The 16,891-nt window shown below is 38.1% G+C and overlaps 1 protein-coding gene across 4 annotated transcripts; it reads left to right on the forward strand.

Moving 5' to 3' along the window:
• Positions 1–1,028: 1,028 nt before the first annotated feature.
• Positions 1,029–15,231, forward strand: mylk4a (myosin light chain kinase family, member 4a). Of its 4 annotated transcripts, none has more exons than XM_083542710.1 (16): positions 1,029–1,315; positions 1,404–1,982; positions 3,650–3,817; positions 3,999–4,095; positions 4,700–5,087; positions 6,326–6,585; positions 7,019–7,124; positions 7,650–7,743; positions 7,906–8,015; positions 8,955–9,096; positions 9,392–9,462; positions 9,553–9,681; positions 10,300–10,452; positions 11,450–11,528; positions 13,417–13,471; positions 13,598–15,231. In XM_083542710.1, exons 2-15 carry the CDS (start codon positions 1,467–1,469, stop codon positions 13,468–13,470), a joined length of 2,367 nt encoding a protein of 788 aa, XP_083398836.1. In that variant the 5' UTR covers positions 1,029–1,315; positions 1,404–1,466; the 3' UTR covers position 13,471; positions 13,598–15,231. The 4 variants fall into 4 exon arrangements, with proteins under 4 accessions (XP_083398836.1, XP_083398837.1, XP_083398835.1 ...); XM_083542711.1 differs by having other exon boundaries at positions 1,407–1,982; XM_083542709.1 differs by having other exon boundaries at positions 1,029–1,982.
• The last annotated feature ends 1,660 nt before the right edge of the window (positions 15,232–16,891 follow it).

The raw sequence follows: 16,891 nt of genomic DNA on the forward strand, positions 1-16,891 counted from the left end.
AAGTGGCTAAGCTGAGAATGTACCCAGGCACTGGCTCATATTCAGTTTTGGCAGTGATAACATTTTTTTTTTTTTTTGGATGGGCATGTTTTCATTCCTGAGTTTTAGTGATGTAAAAAAATGGATTGACATGATGGACTCAAAGCTGATGGATTGGTAATAGAAATAATTCATGTGGGCACCATTCGTCATGTGCTCATTTGCAGTGCCCATGTCTGAAAGCACTGTCATGTTATTCCATGTTTAAAGGAAGGGTACAGAGAACAGATTCATATTTCATCCTCTAAGTTAAAACTGATCTGTAACTGACTTAACTATGAATGAGTAAGCTTTTTCATAGGATTTTAGTAGAAGTGTTTGCCAGGAACCCAACACCAAATTAATCATGGCTGTCACTTTGCTCCCATAAGAGTCGAGAGGCCTGGGCCACAGTGACATGCAGAGATGTAACATGCCACCTGTAGCCTGTTGATGTGTGAGTCAGGGTGTTTCTGCTGTTGGGTGACAATACAAAAGAGACAGCCAGTCTGAAAATCAATAAAATCCTACCATGAATTTAGAGTCTGCGGAAACATGTACTTTAATGTTACAAAGGTGAAGGCTATGTAGGTTTGTATGAATGTGAACCGCATTGTCCTGCTCATTAGTATTTCTATGAAGTTCTCCTGCATTTTTCCTGTTTGAATCATGAGCAGCATCAAAGAAAGAAACAGGATACAATCAAACTTAAGGGAATTATTAAAATATATGTAAATATATTAAAGTTACATACCATTTTCCAGAAACCCTTTCCCCAGACTGAAGTTAGTTAATTAATAAATTTAATGTATTTATTATTTAATTTATTTATTATTTTATCCTTTTTATCAGCAAACATCTTGAAAATCTTGACATGATCTTCCCTTGTCTTAAATCAACCATTTTTACCAATGGGGCGCTGAAGTGGAAAAAAGTTTTTCCATTTACTTGCATGTGCATATATGTGGTGTCTGTATACACAGGAACCTTTTCACACCTGGCAGTCAGTGTCTGACTCGAGCATCTGCTAGAGTTCAACATTTGAAACATCTCAGATGTCACACAACTCTTCCTGATCCGCCACCCTCCCCTGAGGCCCCTGTTGACACAGGACCCCCACCTCTTAGGCAGTTACATTTAGGGAGGCAGGTTCATTCTATTCTTGAAGCTATCTCCAGTTGGAAGAGTTGCAGGAGTGCCAAATGGAGGTGTACAGAAAGAAGGGCACACTTGCCATTGTAGGACTTGCTGCATTGTAGTACTTGAACTATTAAGGACAGGTTATTCATCTTCTAAGGTATTGGTTTCTATTGCATATTTATGGATTAATTAGAGAATTGTATATGTAATTCATTGAAGTATTTAAATTAATTTCTGGACATCAGCAGGAGTGAAATCTTTGCGTTACACTAGCTTCCCACTGGTTGGCATTAATTTTTGCTGCCACAATGACTTCTGTGGAAACTAGTCCTGGATTTGATTTAATCCAAGGTAGGATTGAATCTCTAAGTAGCAAAATGGACACACTCATTAGCATCCAGGAGAAAGTCCTCAGCCGCCTGGACAGCATGTCTGAAGAACTTGTTGGGATAGAACGAGACATGGAAATTCTGAAAGTAGACAAGGAGGAGGTGCCTCCAACAAGCCGCACTAAGGAACCAGCCCAAGGTGTTGGCGGCGAGATGAAAGAAATGTGCCAAGAAATGAACAGCATAATGTCGGCCGTAAACAAGCGCACCGAACAGCAGACCCAGAAACTGGAAGGCATGGAGAGGCTTGTGATGAGCATCCAGCAGGTTGTCAGTTTGATTGGGGAAACTGTAAAGACTTCCAAAATCACGGAACTCATGTTCAAGGGGCCAGCAGCACGCAAGAGCAAAGCAACTTTAGCCCTAGGGTGCAAGAACCAGGATAGCAAACATGGTGTTAAGAGACAGGCCTCAGGTGAACCTGTACCAGGCAAGGTGAGTCAGAACTCTGACTTACTTTTTTTTTTTTTTTACTGCTGACATTGCTAGGTTGTCCTGTACATAAAACTGTATTGTTACACCTCTTGGAACATGGTGTTTTTAATACCTGGGCAACACACTGTATCATGCCAACTGTGACCCTGACCTGACAGTACATTCTTAACATTACTTGAGCAATGTAAGTGCCTTAAATTGACCAGAGAAGCCAACTGCAAAGTTCTTGGTATAGCCTGGTTTCTGTTTAAGCAAACTCAATTTAGATGCATCACCCATGTGAAATTAAATCTTAAATTTCTTCTACTTACTAAATAATATAAATAATAAATAATGGCTAGTTGCTTTAATAATAAAATTGTGTATTTACATGTTATCAAAGAGATTTGAATGTTAGCTAGTTTAGGATTCATAGATATTAAGTGTAGACATTAATTCCAACACCCTCTAAGGAGTATGGTAGGAATGATATAAGTAATTAGGAATGTGCGTTGTCTCCACTGCTTGCGTCAGAGTCGAGAGTGACAGGTTATGGAATGACAGCTGAATTAGACTAAAGGTATTTAGCCCTAGCTCACCCTGTTAAGATCGGCTCATACAGACGAGTCAATGTCACCAATTCGAAATGTCCACTGAAAATAGTGCAGTCACCAGATTAAACCACACCCAAATTCAACAAGAAATGAGTCAGAAATAGGATCGGATTCTAAGAATCATAAATGTTTGCCAGCTTTTTATTGGGAACCCCAAACCGTGACCACTCTACCTTTCTGTTACTGAGTTGTTTTTACATCAAAAACTATTTTACACTATGTGTATTTTTTTTGCCAATTTTCTTATGATGTTTTCTGTTTTACTAAGTCACCTGCTGTGGTCAAACAATTATAAATGGTAGATGGGCAGAGAAACATGTCCATTTTAAATTGGTCAACTTCTATGGTAGTGCAACCCATTGTTAAATCAAGTGATCCCGTGTGGTATCCTTGTTTGGGAACCCTTGCTGATCTAGGGTTGCCATCATCAGGTGATCTTCGTTGCAGAAACACATTCTGGACCGGTTCTCATATTCATGCAGACTCAGTTGCAGTCTTTATATAGAAAAACTTCTATAAGTCTACAGAATATTGACCTTTTAAAACATTTAGTTTAACTTTTTATTTATTTATTTATTTTATTTGAATCCTGGTGACTTTTAAAAATCTGAGTAGACTTGTAAAGAACAAGGTCAGTCATACGAGCTTATTGAATGACATGGAAAAATATTTGGATGCGATCTCACTGAGTACTTGTTAAACATGGCATGGCACAAGGTTCTCCTCTGGGTCCTCTTGTATTCTCTATTTAAATGCACACTTTTGGACATATATTGAGTAACTAAATTTTTTTTAAGCTTCTTTAGATGGATCAGTTCTAACATTCTGCAACGGTTCTACTTAGAATGTTTTACTAAAAGGAAATTACTAAAAGTAAATATACTTGTTTCTTAGACATGCACTCATATGACATTTTAACATCAACCCAACAAAATTTATAATTTTATCTAACATTATTTCTCAATTTTAATAGCCATTGGTGTCTCTATCCTGTCACATTAACTCATTATCTTATGGTAACATTCATCATTCCCTGTGCTGTGTTCCGTCATATCCATGTTGTGTCTGCAACAGAAAACTACCTCTACTAAACCCGATGAAAGGGCAGAAGCGTTAACCGAGACACGTGAGCCCAGCAGCCTGGCATCTACTCATAATCTAACACTTCATGGACCAAAGCATTTATTTTCCTCAAAGAAATCCTTACATTTTCTTCACTCCTCCCTATCATTGCCTTCAAAAGTGTGTATTATTTTTGATTTTTTAAATCTTAAGGTGATAGATCAGAAGTCTGTTAGAAAACTACCATTCTATGCTGTCAGAAAAAGCATAGAATGATGGCAAGTGTGGTAAACATGTTTGGTTTAACAAAATGTATTCCTTCATTGCTTACCTTTTTGTTTGTTTTTTCCACGTTTTGAAGTTAAAGGATCACAAGTTTAAAGATGGGAAGGATAAGGGTCGCCTGAGCTTTAAGGGGCTGAAGGCACAGAAGAAAAAGAATCCCCCAGACACCACAGGTATGAAAGATTTTGATACAGATGTCAAGGATACTGTATGTAGTAACCCATATCAGTCAACTTCTTTAATTTGCTTTATCACGTTTTCCTCCAATAAGGTTTCTTTATTTTTAGAGGAGTAACAAGGTTGGAAGTAACACTATAACTATCAAATGTGGTTAACTAGCATTCATTCTAATATCCTGGGTTACAAAAAGGGTTTGGATGTTTGAAGTGACATCATCAGTAAATATCAATATATCATTAAAACAACGAAGGAAACATACTTTTCTTCTTCCTGTGAGCTTCAGGAAATTCAGATAATGCAACTTCCTGTGCAGCATATGGCTTGTGAAATAAAAGTAAATGGGGATATTTCCGACGTATGATGTGCAAAAAAAAATTGTGTTCTGAAGACTTTTTGCATTAATATCTGGAAATATTTCAACCTCATATTCATCTTCATATTCATTTTTCAATGATCAGGGATCATAATAACTCACGTGATAATCACAGAATCGGTATCCTCGTATCAGATGAAGATGGAGATGTTCCACAGAACATCACGGAAGATGTTTTGCAAGTTGGTGATAAAAATTTTGTATTTTTTTTCTGTTTACCACAGATGCTGTGTTTGTGAGAAAGCAGGCTCTGCTCCTGGAGGAAGTTCAAAAGCTTAACAGAGAGAATGCTGAGTGCTCTGTATCATCCACAAGGTCAGAGGCTGAGGAGCCTTTAAGCCAGAACCTTCTGGATTTCATTTTGGATCAAGCAAAAGTTCCTGCGGTTGAACACGAGGAGCAATTACCAGAGAGCCAGGAGAGTGGCACAGAGTTAAAAGAAGTAGAGGAGAAAGCGGAGGAGGAGAACACCGAAGATATCCAGGATGAAGAAGACGAAATGGGTGACAAATCCAAAGAGGATACAAAAGAGCTGCTTAAGGAAGGAAGCAAAGAGGAAGAGTCTGTCATGGTTGATGTTACCGAGGCTGAGAATGCTGTTACACCACAAAGGTACTTCATTTACTTAAATGATTACTGCTGTGATAGCCCAAAAATATGTAAACAGTTAAATTATTGGTGATTAAATATGAAAAAAATATATATATATTTTTTATTGTCTACTCCCAGATTGCAACATGGCTGTAAATGAATGTTTTATTGAATTAAAGCACATGTTTTGTGAAATACAGTTGGACTATGATGTTTGTGGATGATATAAAGATTTGTGGTGAGAGTAGGGAGCAAGTTGAGAAGAGCCTGGAGAGGTGGAGGTACATGCGGGAGAGAAGGGGAATGAAAGTCAGTAGGAGTAAGACAGAGTACATGTGTGTGAATGAGAGGGAGGGCAGTGGAGTGGTGCGGTTACAGATAAAAGAGGTGGTGAAGGTAGAGGAGTTTAGGTACCTGGGGTCAACAGTGCAAAGTAATGGAGAGTGTGTTAGAGAAGTGAAGAAAGAGTGCAGGCAGGGTGGAGTGGGTGGAGAAGAGTGATAGCAGGAGTGATTTGTGATAGTAGGGTATCTGCGAGAGTGAAAGGAAAAGTTTATAGGACTGTGGTGAGACCTGAGATGATGTATGGTTTAGAGACAGTGGCATTGAGTAAAAGACAGGAGGTGGAGCTGGAGGTAGCAGAGCTGAAGACGTTGAGGTTTTCATTGGGAGTGATGAGGATGGACAGGATTAGAAATTAGTTTATTAGAGGGACAGCGCATGTAGGACGTTTTGGAGACAAGGTAAGGGAGGTGAGATTGAAATGGTTTGGACATGTGCAGAGGAGGGACATGGGGTACAAAGGTAGGAGAATGCTAAAGATGGAGCTGCTAGGAAGGAGGAAAAGAGGAAGACCAAGGAGGAGGTTTATGGATTTGGTGAGGGAAGACATGCAGGTAGTTGGTTTAAAAAAGGCAGATGTAGAGAACAGAGTAGTATGGAGACGGATGACCCGCTGTGGTGACCCCTAACAGGAGCAGCCGAAAGAAAATGTTGTTTCGTGAAATAGAGTAGAAATTGTAAAAATTGACCGGAGATTTGATATGAGACAGCGTTCTATCATATTTCAGATGTAAGAAGTATAGATGTAACAAGTAGAAGTATAACTATAAAGTATAAATTTTTTATTTTTTATTGTTACCTATATTTATTTTAATATGAAAATATCCCATTGCTGAAAATTCATAATACATAATCTTCGGCAACAAATCTGTAGACTATATACTACACCTTTTTCATTCAAATATAAATTTTTTCAGCTCTGAACCAGAACCTGAACCATCACATGAAGTCACCATAAGCAGTGAGCAGTGTGTGTCAGAAACAAGCTGTGAACTGCAGGCCTGTACAGAACTCAGAGAACTTAGAGAAGAAGCCAACGAAAACCTGATGCATCTTCCAGAAGATCTGTGTGGCATTTTCAAAGCGGATGGGATCGAAATACATTTAGATTTCAGCAAAATGAAGAAAAAAGAAGAGAAAGAGATAGATGAAGACGAAGGCGAGCAGTTCTTCATCGGTGAGGCCTATGGAGTTCATTATGGTGCATTTATTTGATGCATGATTACTAATAGGGATTGTAATGTTCTTATAAGTTGAAAAAGTAATTTTTTTGTATAATAGAATATATAAAACTTTTATTAAAAAAAGACGCATTTGTTAAAATATTTTTATATTTCCATTAATTAATTAATTAATTGCTAACATTTTAAGTTATTTATAATTATTTGAATTTGTACTATTGTATTTTTTTAAATATATATATATATATATATATATATACACACACAAAAAGTATATAAATGCAACATAACATAATTCATCAACAAATGTTAAATACATTTCCGTGAAAAAAAAAAAAAAAAACACGTCAAAGAACCAACTTTGTCCTACATATATATTTTATAAATTGTTTGTCATTCATTTTTATTCCCACCTTGCCCTTCCTCTAGACTGCACCCCTCCTCCTCCAGCTCCCTTCAGCCACCGTGTGGTTTCAGCTAAACCCAACCAAATCAGCAACTTCTACACCATCAACCACCAGGAGATCATCGGAGGGTAAACTTTTCCATTCCAATTCCTTACCTTTGGCACAGGGAAGCTAATAGAGGGAAATGCAGAGTACAGAATGTAAGAAATGTTGCGAAGAGTTCGGAAAGTCCTTTTAATCTTCACAGGGAGGGTTTTGCGTAACCTTCCACTGCTGAGCTCTGCTCTCCTCTTGCTCGATTCATAGCTCCAGAGTCAGGGGCAGTTATTTTTAACCCGGGATTTCTGGGTATGTGAAACTTGACCCCTTTGCCAGCTGGAGGCTAATCAGTAAGCAGTAATCTAGAACTTCAAAGAGACTTTGCTTTAGAGTAGTTTGGAAAAACACCATAAGTACATGAGAATTAGTTCACAGACTAAACTCAGTGCCAGTGCCAGGCTTCGATGAATACTGTACTTAAAGGTAAACTTTAGATTAAGCTTGTGTTTTTTTTTTTATTTTTTATTTTTTTTTTTTTTTTTTTTTTACAAAACGTAAAAAAAAAGAATAGCAAGACATTTTTTTCAATCTTTTTTTTTTTTTTTTTCTCACAGAGGTCGTTTTGGCCAGGTGCACAAATGCATCGAAAATTCTTCTGGACTCACTCTAGCTGCCAAGATCATTAAAGCACGGAGTCTGAAGGAAAAGGTAGAATTAACGATGACAACAATCATCCAAACACCAATCATTCAAACACTCCAAAACTAATCATAAAAAATTGTTTCTTAATCATAATAAAATTTTGCAAATGCTATCAATTTTGATTTTGGATTTAACAGAAATGCTATGTACTTCTGTTTGCTTTGGTAGGAGGTGGTGAAAAATGAGATTCAGGTTATGAACCATTTGGACCATGCCAATTTAATCCAGCTCTACGCCGCCTACGAATCCAGGAACGACATTATCCTAGTCCTTGAATTGTATGTAACGCTTTGATATTTTTTATTTATTTTCTACAATAAGGATGTATTTAAATGTGTTGATAAGGCATAAAAAACAAAAAACTAAACCGCCATTAATAGATAGTGACTGTTTAAAAGTGCTCTCTTCAATGTTAATAACTATTTAAAAAAATATTTTAATAATATTGTTTTAAAAATACATTATATTTTTTACAATGTAATGATTTTGGATAATTAGTTTGTACCAATTTTGTGCAGAATGTCTCAGGTTTCTGTTTTGCGTGTTTCTGACCCAGACATTAGACCCTCCCCCTGTCAGTTCAAAACCTATTCTAATATAGCAACTTAATAAACATGCAATAAAGAAATGTGGGTATTAAAAAATAATCATAAAGAAACGGCACCTTTAATACAACTATTGCAACTAAAGCATTAAGTTTTAGTATAAATCTATGCCCTTTTGGTTGTGTATTTATTTATTTATTTATTTATTTATTTATTTATTACTGCCTGCCTACTTTTAACACCTAAGTACATTATATAAGTAATAATAATAATAGTAATAATAACAATAAAAAAAATCCATAAAAAATGTTAGAACTCTCAGTTTACCGAGAAACAAATCCCTTTCAATTCTTACTCCCAGTAAAAGAATTTTGGAAGTAGATTTGTTTTTACATTTTAATGAACATAAAAAAAATATATATTTAAATGTATATTTTGTAATTTACAGGTTATTCTGAATTGGCAATCACATAAATATATAATAATTATATTAAGATAATATTAAGATAAAAGCATTAAAATGGCAATCATATGTAAACTACAATAAAAAACTATATAATTATCAAAAATATTAATATTAACTCGAACGCATATAGACATATTCAGTATGTTTATTGTTGTATGTGTTTTTTAAAGACTATTAACACGCTCGTATGTGTTGATTGGTGACAGTGTGAATGGTGGTGAGCTCTTTGACAGGATTATCGACGAGAACTACACGCTGACTGAGCTGGACACGATCATGTTTGTCAGACAGATTTGTGAGGGCCTGCGCTATATGCACAAAATGTATATCCTCCATCTAGACCTGAAGGTAACACATAAGTAGCAAGTTACACTAAAAGCTACTAAATAAAAGCAGCTCACTACACTGAAGCTCACTTTACATAATTGCCATAGAACAACAGGTACAGCAAGAGATCACTCTACTCCTCCTGATTCAATTCTGTCTGGAGTGATCTAGCGAACTAATGTTAAATGGCATACAGTTATACATATGCCAATAAATTCAACAGCTGCATTGTTTTGCAATTTGAATAACAATGAAATTTCATGTTAATGTAATCTATAAAGCTGTTTTGTGACAATTTTTATGTTGTTGTCTCCAGCCTGAGAATATCCTGTGTGTAAGCAGACTGACAAACAAAGTCAAGATCATCGACTTTGGACTCGCAAGAAAGTATGTTATTTATCAAACTCCTCTAATATTATTAAATACTAAACAATTCTTTAGCTAATAATGACTTGCTCTTGCCTCCTTCATTAACAGATATGTACCCCGGGAGAAGTTACGTGTGAATTTTGGTACTCCTGAGTTTCTTGCCCCAGAGGTTGTCAACTACGACTTTGTGTCTTTCAACACGGACATGTGGAGCCTCGGAGTCATCACCTACATGCTGTAAGAGTTCACTAACTTACATCAATGATTTTTTAAACCAGTTCTCTGGTTTAGCTTCGATTTGACTACAATTTATGAGCACACTCTAGTTTTGGAGAGTATAAGACAGGAGGTGGAGCTGGAGGCAGCAAAGCTGAAGATGTTGCGATTTTCATTGGAAGTGACAAAGATGGACAAGATTAGAAATGAGTTTATTAGAGGGACAGCGCATGTAGGACGTTTTGTTGACAAAGTGAAAGAGACGCGATTGAGATGGTTTGGACATGTGCAGAGGAGGGACATGGGGTATATCAGTAGAAGAATGCTGAGGATGGAGCCACCAGGAAGGAGGAAAGATGAAGGCCAAAGAGAAGGTTTATGGAGGTGGTGAAGGAAGACATGCAGGTAGTTGGTTTGAAAGAGGCAGATGTAGAGGACAGTAGTATAGAGATGAATGATCCGCTGTGGCGACCCCTAATGGGGGCAGCCGAAAGAAGAAGAAGAAGAAGAAGACTCCAGTGGTTTAGAAAATCTGAATAATTGTTGAGGATTTTAACTTTTTTTTTAAGTGGTATATGTTGTTTGCTCCACTGAGACAGCACTTAACTGTTTTCTGTTTATCCGGACTGTCTTTAACAGCCTGAGTGGTTTGTCTCCGTTCCTTGGTGATGATGATAACGAGACACTGAACAACATCCTGGCCTGCCAGTGGAACTTTGAGGAAAGCGAGTTCTTAGGCATTTCAGAAGAAGCCAAGGACTTTATCTCCAAACTGCTTGTCTACAATAAAAGGTCTGCCTATTTATGCAATCATTTATCCATCCATCCATCCATCCATCCATCCATCCATCCATCCATCCATCCATCCATCCATCCATCCAACTATCCATCTGTCCATACATCCATCAATACATCCATCCATCCATCCATCCATCTAACATTCATCCATCTAAATAACAATCTATCCATTCACCCAAACATCTGTTCATCCATCCATCCATCCATCCATCCATCCATCCATCCATCCATCCATCCATCCATCCATCCATCCATCCATCCATCCATCCATCAATGCACTTACTAGACATATATGGGGTACTTGCAGCCAATTGTCCATCCATCCATCCATCCATCCATCCATCCATCCATCCATCCATCCATCCATTCATTCATTCATTTATTCATTCATTCATTCATCCATCCATCCATCCATCCATCCTTCCATCCACTCATTTATGCATCCATCCATCCATCCATCCATCCATCCATCCATCCATCCATCCATCCATCCATGTACTTACTACATATATGCAGTACTTGCAGACAAATGTCTGTCAATTCATCCATCCATCTCTCCATCCATCTCTCCATCCATCTCTCCACCCATCCATCCATCCATCCATTCATTCATTCATTCATTCATTCATTCATTCATTTATCCATCCATCCATCCATCCATCCATCCACTCATTTATGCATCCATCCATCCATCCATCCATCCATCCATCCATCCATCCATCCATCCATCCATCCATCCATCCATCCATCCATCCATCCATGTACTTACTACATATATGCAGTACTTGCAGACAAATGTCTGTCAATCCATCCATCCATCTCTCCATCCATCCATCCATCCATCCATCCATCCATCCATCCATCCATCAATTCATCCATCCATCCATCCATCCATCCATCCATCCATTTATCCATTTATCCATTTTTTCATCCTTATATCCAGCCAGCTATCCATTTTAATACACTAATTTGTTAAATATCCTGTTTGTAGTTGGAGGATAGGTGCAGGAGAAGCTCTGAAGCATCCATGGCTTTCAGACCCAATGCTTCATCATTATCTCCACAAAAAGGTAAATCATTCTCCTTCCATTCTCATGCATTATGGTAAAGAACGTCTCTTGGCATATGTATCCCTAGTTCCCTGAGGGAATAAGACACTGCTTCGCAACACTTTGGGAACATGACTGCGTTGTCCACGCTCTAGAATAATGTGTGTAATAAGGCAAAATTGGACGGCAGTGTCACCGGCAGAGTGACGTCACGACCAGAAAGCTACAAAAAGCTCAGCTTCTATAAGAGAGAAGGAAGCGCAAAAGTGTGGCACCGAGACGCAGCATTTCGGTCTCTCAGGGAACTAGGGTTACATACGTAACCTAGAGACGTTCCCTTTTAGAAACTTGAGCTGTGTCACAATGCTTTGGGAACGAGTGTCCAATCACACCACACTGACCAGTCCCTGCCCAGTGTGTATAAGCACAGCTAGGATGAAGGACATAGGGGCCAGGAGTGGCACTGGGGTCAAGGTTATAGAACCTAAGAGGGTCAACAGGGTGACTGCCACACTCCAGGTCGAGTGAGCTGGTGGAGCGGGGAAACCAGAGGACTTATATGAGTATGCAATAGCATTAATAATTCACCTGCTGGTCTCTATCTGAGCCCCCAACATAATGGTCAGGTCCCACCCAGGCACTCTAGGTCGCACTAGAGGCCTTAGCACTGAACCACCCGGGCAGTGGACTGGATCCAAATCGTGGTGCTCACACCCCTTATAGAACAGGTGCCATCTCACAGCATACAGCATACTCATGGAGGGAGCTCTGGAGTGGAGAATGGTCTCTACATCCTAAGTGGAGAGACCAAAACCTCAGGGCTGTGTCCCCTCAGAGGCTACAGCCACAGCCTCCACCTTGAGGCCACCAGGAGGAGACGGTCTTCATCCCAGCTCTCTCCAGAACTCCCCGAAGCAGCTTGACGGGGGAAAGGTGTACAGGCATACCTCTCGAGACCCGAACAGGTCCCCCTGGACTTTGCTGAATTTCAACCCTTTTCGTCTGATGGAGGGACCACCTTGATGCCCTCCTTCCTCAGAAAATTGCTCACTTCCTGGTTTATGTCCAGAGCCTGCTCTTCGAAACGGGGCAGATGAGACCCGAACTGAATAGTATAGCCTCGCCCTACAGTGTGCAGGAGACACGTCTGGCAGAACTTACCCGGCTGCCAGGTAGTCTCTCAGGAGCATCAGTCTCTCAAGACTGACCTCTGGTACACCTAGGGCTGGGGCTACGCCCTGGTGCAGCTATAGTGGCCTCGAGAGAGTCCAGCCACAACATTCATAGCTCCTCAAGCCTAGCTCACAAAGCGCCCACAACCCCCCCTCCCCCTCCTTCTCAGAGAGAGAGAGGTGGAGCTAAATGCTCTCGTCGCAGGGGGAAGAAACAGGCGGAAGGTATGCTTCTGAGCCTGCGAGCAAGTGCTGTACTGGTGAGGTTGGAGAAAGAGACAAGCCTGTCTTGAAACCCTCTGTGATGTCCATTTGCAAGCCCTCACCGCTACGCCTCAGTGAGAGGCGGGGCCAGAACTGCGAGGAGCACGAGCACTCTCCTCGAAGAGTGCCGCTCGAACTGACTTAGCGTGCTCCGCTCCCAGAGGCTTAATTTATTAATTGTTGTGACAAACAAAAGACAAACAATTTAACATGAAATACACACAGAGCGGTTTATGAACTAAGCTGGCGCTGGCTTCACTCCATGCGCTTTTTGTAGCTTCCTGGTCTTGACGTCACCCTGCCGGTGATGCTGCGTGTCTAATTTTGACTGATTACACACATTATTTCAGAGCATGGACAACTCAGTCTCGTTCCCAAAGTATTTCGTAGCTCGAGTTCCTGAAAGGGAACTGCTGTATTTAATTTTGGTTACACCATGTACAAAAAAATTCTTTCTCTTCTTGGTTTTGCAGAAGAATATGTGTCAGTCCCGTAGAAATTCATGTGTTCCTCCACCCGAGAGCTAATGTAAGTTACTGCAAAAACATTCACTTACAAATGTATAGTGTATAACCTAGCACATATCATGATGCTATTGCATATGATATAATTAAACAATGAGTTGTGCTTTTTTTTTTTTTTTTTTTTTTGTAGATCTGGCTTTGAAACTGCCAGCTAAGGCCATCTGGACCAAGCCTGCTGTGCTTTTAATTACTAGACATCACTTGTAAAACTACCTACCTTATGCTGTTTGGGTTATTTGTGCCAGAAGGTTGTGGCACTCTGGTAACTGCAGTCACATTAGTATATAGTGTAGCATCATAACCTAGTTTTTCCGTAAACGCCACAAAAAAATTAATTGATTATTTGGTTTAATGAGGAAAAACATCATACTTATATAGCTTTGATGTTTTTTTCCCCCACTTTCTGCATTTGTGAAACAAATAAATTACTTTCTTTGGTATTCTAGTGGTTACGATGCAGGGCTCTCACCTCTGCGGCCCGGGTTTGTTCCCCGGTTAGGGAACCATCCCCAGCCATTAGGGTTGCACAAGCCTTAGTGCCGGTCCCAAGCCCGGATAAATGGGGAGGGTTGCGTTAGGAAGGGCATCCAGTGTAAAAAAATGTGCTAAATCAAACATGCGAATGGTCCGCTGTGGCGACCCCTAATGGGAGAAGCCGAAAGAAAGTTTAAGAATAAAAGACGATTTTTTTAAAATTCATTTCTTGTTACATTTCATACCTAATAAGCAAAACAAATGCTTGTTGCATTATTAAAAAATGGAAGACTTTCCTAAGGTGGAAAACATAACAAAGTACGCGCTGACCGTGGAGACTCCTTGCAACAATGTTATGGAAACATTTTAACTATGTTTTTCCCTGTTAAATACCAAGACATTTCAAATTGTTTTAATTTTGTACGATTGCTAATGAATGAATGTGTTGTTGCTATAGAAACACTAAATTATTAGAAGGAACGGTTTGACAACTGAGAATGAATTTGAGAATTTGTTTGTAGAAGAAATGTAATTAAACGTACTACTACAAAAGTGAACATTGGTAAAGAAATAATTGTGAAGAATCGTGACTGAAATTACCAGAGGGCATTGTGTTATTGTGCATTACGTGCATTGCTTAAGCATGGTACTGCATATTTGAAAGAAAAATATCAAAAACAAAAATATTTTTATATAGTTTATATGCGATGACGCACATATGATAGAGGTCTCGATTTATACCTAAATTCAGCCTTAGATTATATTTATTTTGCATGATTTCTTGTATTGATTTTGTACATAATTGAATTTTTCTGTAATATAGGAGTGGGCATGAACTTGACTCGCTGTACTGTAACGACCTGATGTAACATTTCAGAGTGTAATTTCTTTAACTTTACATGATGATGCATTTAATCTGATGATGTGTGATCCTAACAGTGATAAACTAACATTCTCTGTAATTGTGAATTCCCAAATACTATTTATATTGTATTTTCCCTTTTTTTTTTGTTGGATTGTATCTGAAAAGTTTGCAGGGTTTTCAGGTCTGAAAGAATTTATAATATATTTAAGAAGTAAGAAAACACCTGAGTTAATAGCTATGCAAACTGTTTGTGTTCCGTTAAGCTGCATTCTGGGCACTTTATGGCTATATTTATTTTTTACAACTTCACATAAATTCACAGCCATTACATTATTTACAGAATCATGCAACTTTACCGTACTGTATATGTGGGAATGATAAACTGGAAATATTTTTACAGTCATATTAAAGTCATTAAAGTCTTACTACTTTCTGACTGTTCCTTTTTTACATTTTTATTTTAAGTCACGAAAAAAATTTATATGTGAAATATTCATTCATTCATTCATTCATTTATTTTCTTCCGCTTATCCGTAATTCGGGTCGCGGGGGCAGCAGTCTAAGCAGGCCCCCGCCTTCGAATGCTGCCCAATCCTCACAGCACCGTCCCTTACGGTCCCTCCTGCAGGTGGTGAGCCCACGGGAAGGCGGCCCCACGTCACTCCGACGTCACGGACCTTGATATTTCCCTCGTAAGGGACCCCCGGAGCATAGAGGGTTAAGGGCCTTGCTCAAGGGCCCAAGAGTGGCAGCTTGGCGATACCAGGGCTCGAACCCCAGACCTTCCGATCGGCAACCCAGCGCCTTAACCGCTGGAGCCACCACTCCCCCCCTATATGTGAAATATATAAAGAATTAAACAGTCAAAGTCATGAAGTCCTGAGAAATTGACAAACCACAAGATGGTACAATGTGAGCTAACACAAAAAAAAAAGAGTTTTGGATTCCTCTTGAAGCTGATGCTCACAGGCAGCTAGTGTAAGTAAAGGTATTTTTTTTAAAGGTAAAAGAAAGAATGAATAAATTACACATCAAAATTACAGTAAGTTGTTTAATTGCTTTATATACAATATATACATGTAAATGAATGATTTTCCATAAAACCTGAAATTATACAATCTATATATAACAACCTATCTCAATCTAAAGTATAACAACCTGCTGTGTAAGTTCTGTATTTTTACAAAGAAAGCTTTCTATTTATTTTAGCCCAGCTAAAAGATGCACTGATTTGTTATGAGCAGCAGAGGGCAGTAAATGGACCAATAAAAAATAGGATTGAATGAATTTCTGCCTCTGCTTCTGTTTTGCATTAAGACTTGACGGATGTGGACCTAATAAAGAAAGAGACACTTTTTTTTAAAAGTGTCAATTCGAAGAAATTTGTTTCAGCAAAAACCAAAAAAACAATAACAACGAGAAACACACAAAAACATGCAACACCAATCTTATAAAACAAGATTTTATACTTTTCATAACTTATGATTATACATTATAGAATGAATATATACCTTTTTTTTTATTTTTTTTTATTGCATTAAATGTTCTCTTCACAAACCTGTTCTGGCATGACAATGCCTCTGGAAACATCTCTTTGCATATACGTTGAAGACAGGGGTTGGAGTGGAAGATCTTGAGTAGCCTGCAATAGAGCTTGTAAACACCTTTGAGATACACAGGTAAATATAATGGCGGTGTTGATATAGTCTTTATATTGATAATAATAATAAAAATAATAATACAAATTATATTATTATTATCATCATTATTATTATTATTATTATTATTATTATTATTATCATCATCATCATCATCATCATCATCATCATTATTATTATTATTATTATTATTATTATTATTATTATTATCATCATCATTATCATTATTATTATTATTATCATCATCATCATCATCATCATCATCATTATTATTATTATTAATATTTATATTATTATTATCATCATCATCATCATCATCATCATCATTATTATCATCATCATCATCATCATCATCATTATTATTATTATTATTATTATTATTATTATTATTATTATTATTATCATCATCATCATCATCATCATCATC

Source organism: Silurus aristotelis, assembly GCF_946808225.1.
Source record: "Silurus aristotelis genome assembly, chromosome: 5".
NCBI classification, from domain to species: domain Eukaryota; kingdom Metazoa; phylum Chordata; class Actinopteri; order Siluriformes; family Siluridae; genus Silurus; species Silurus aristotelis.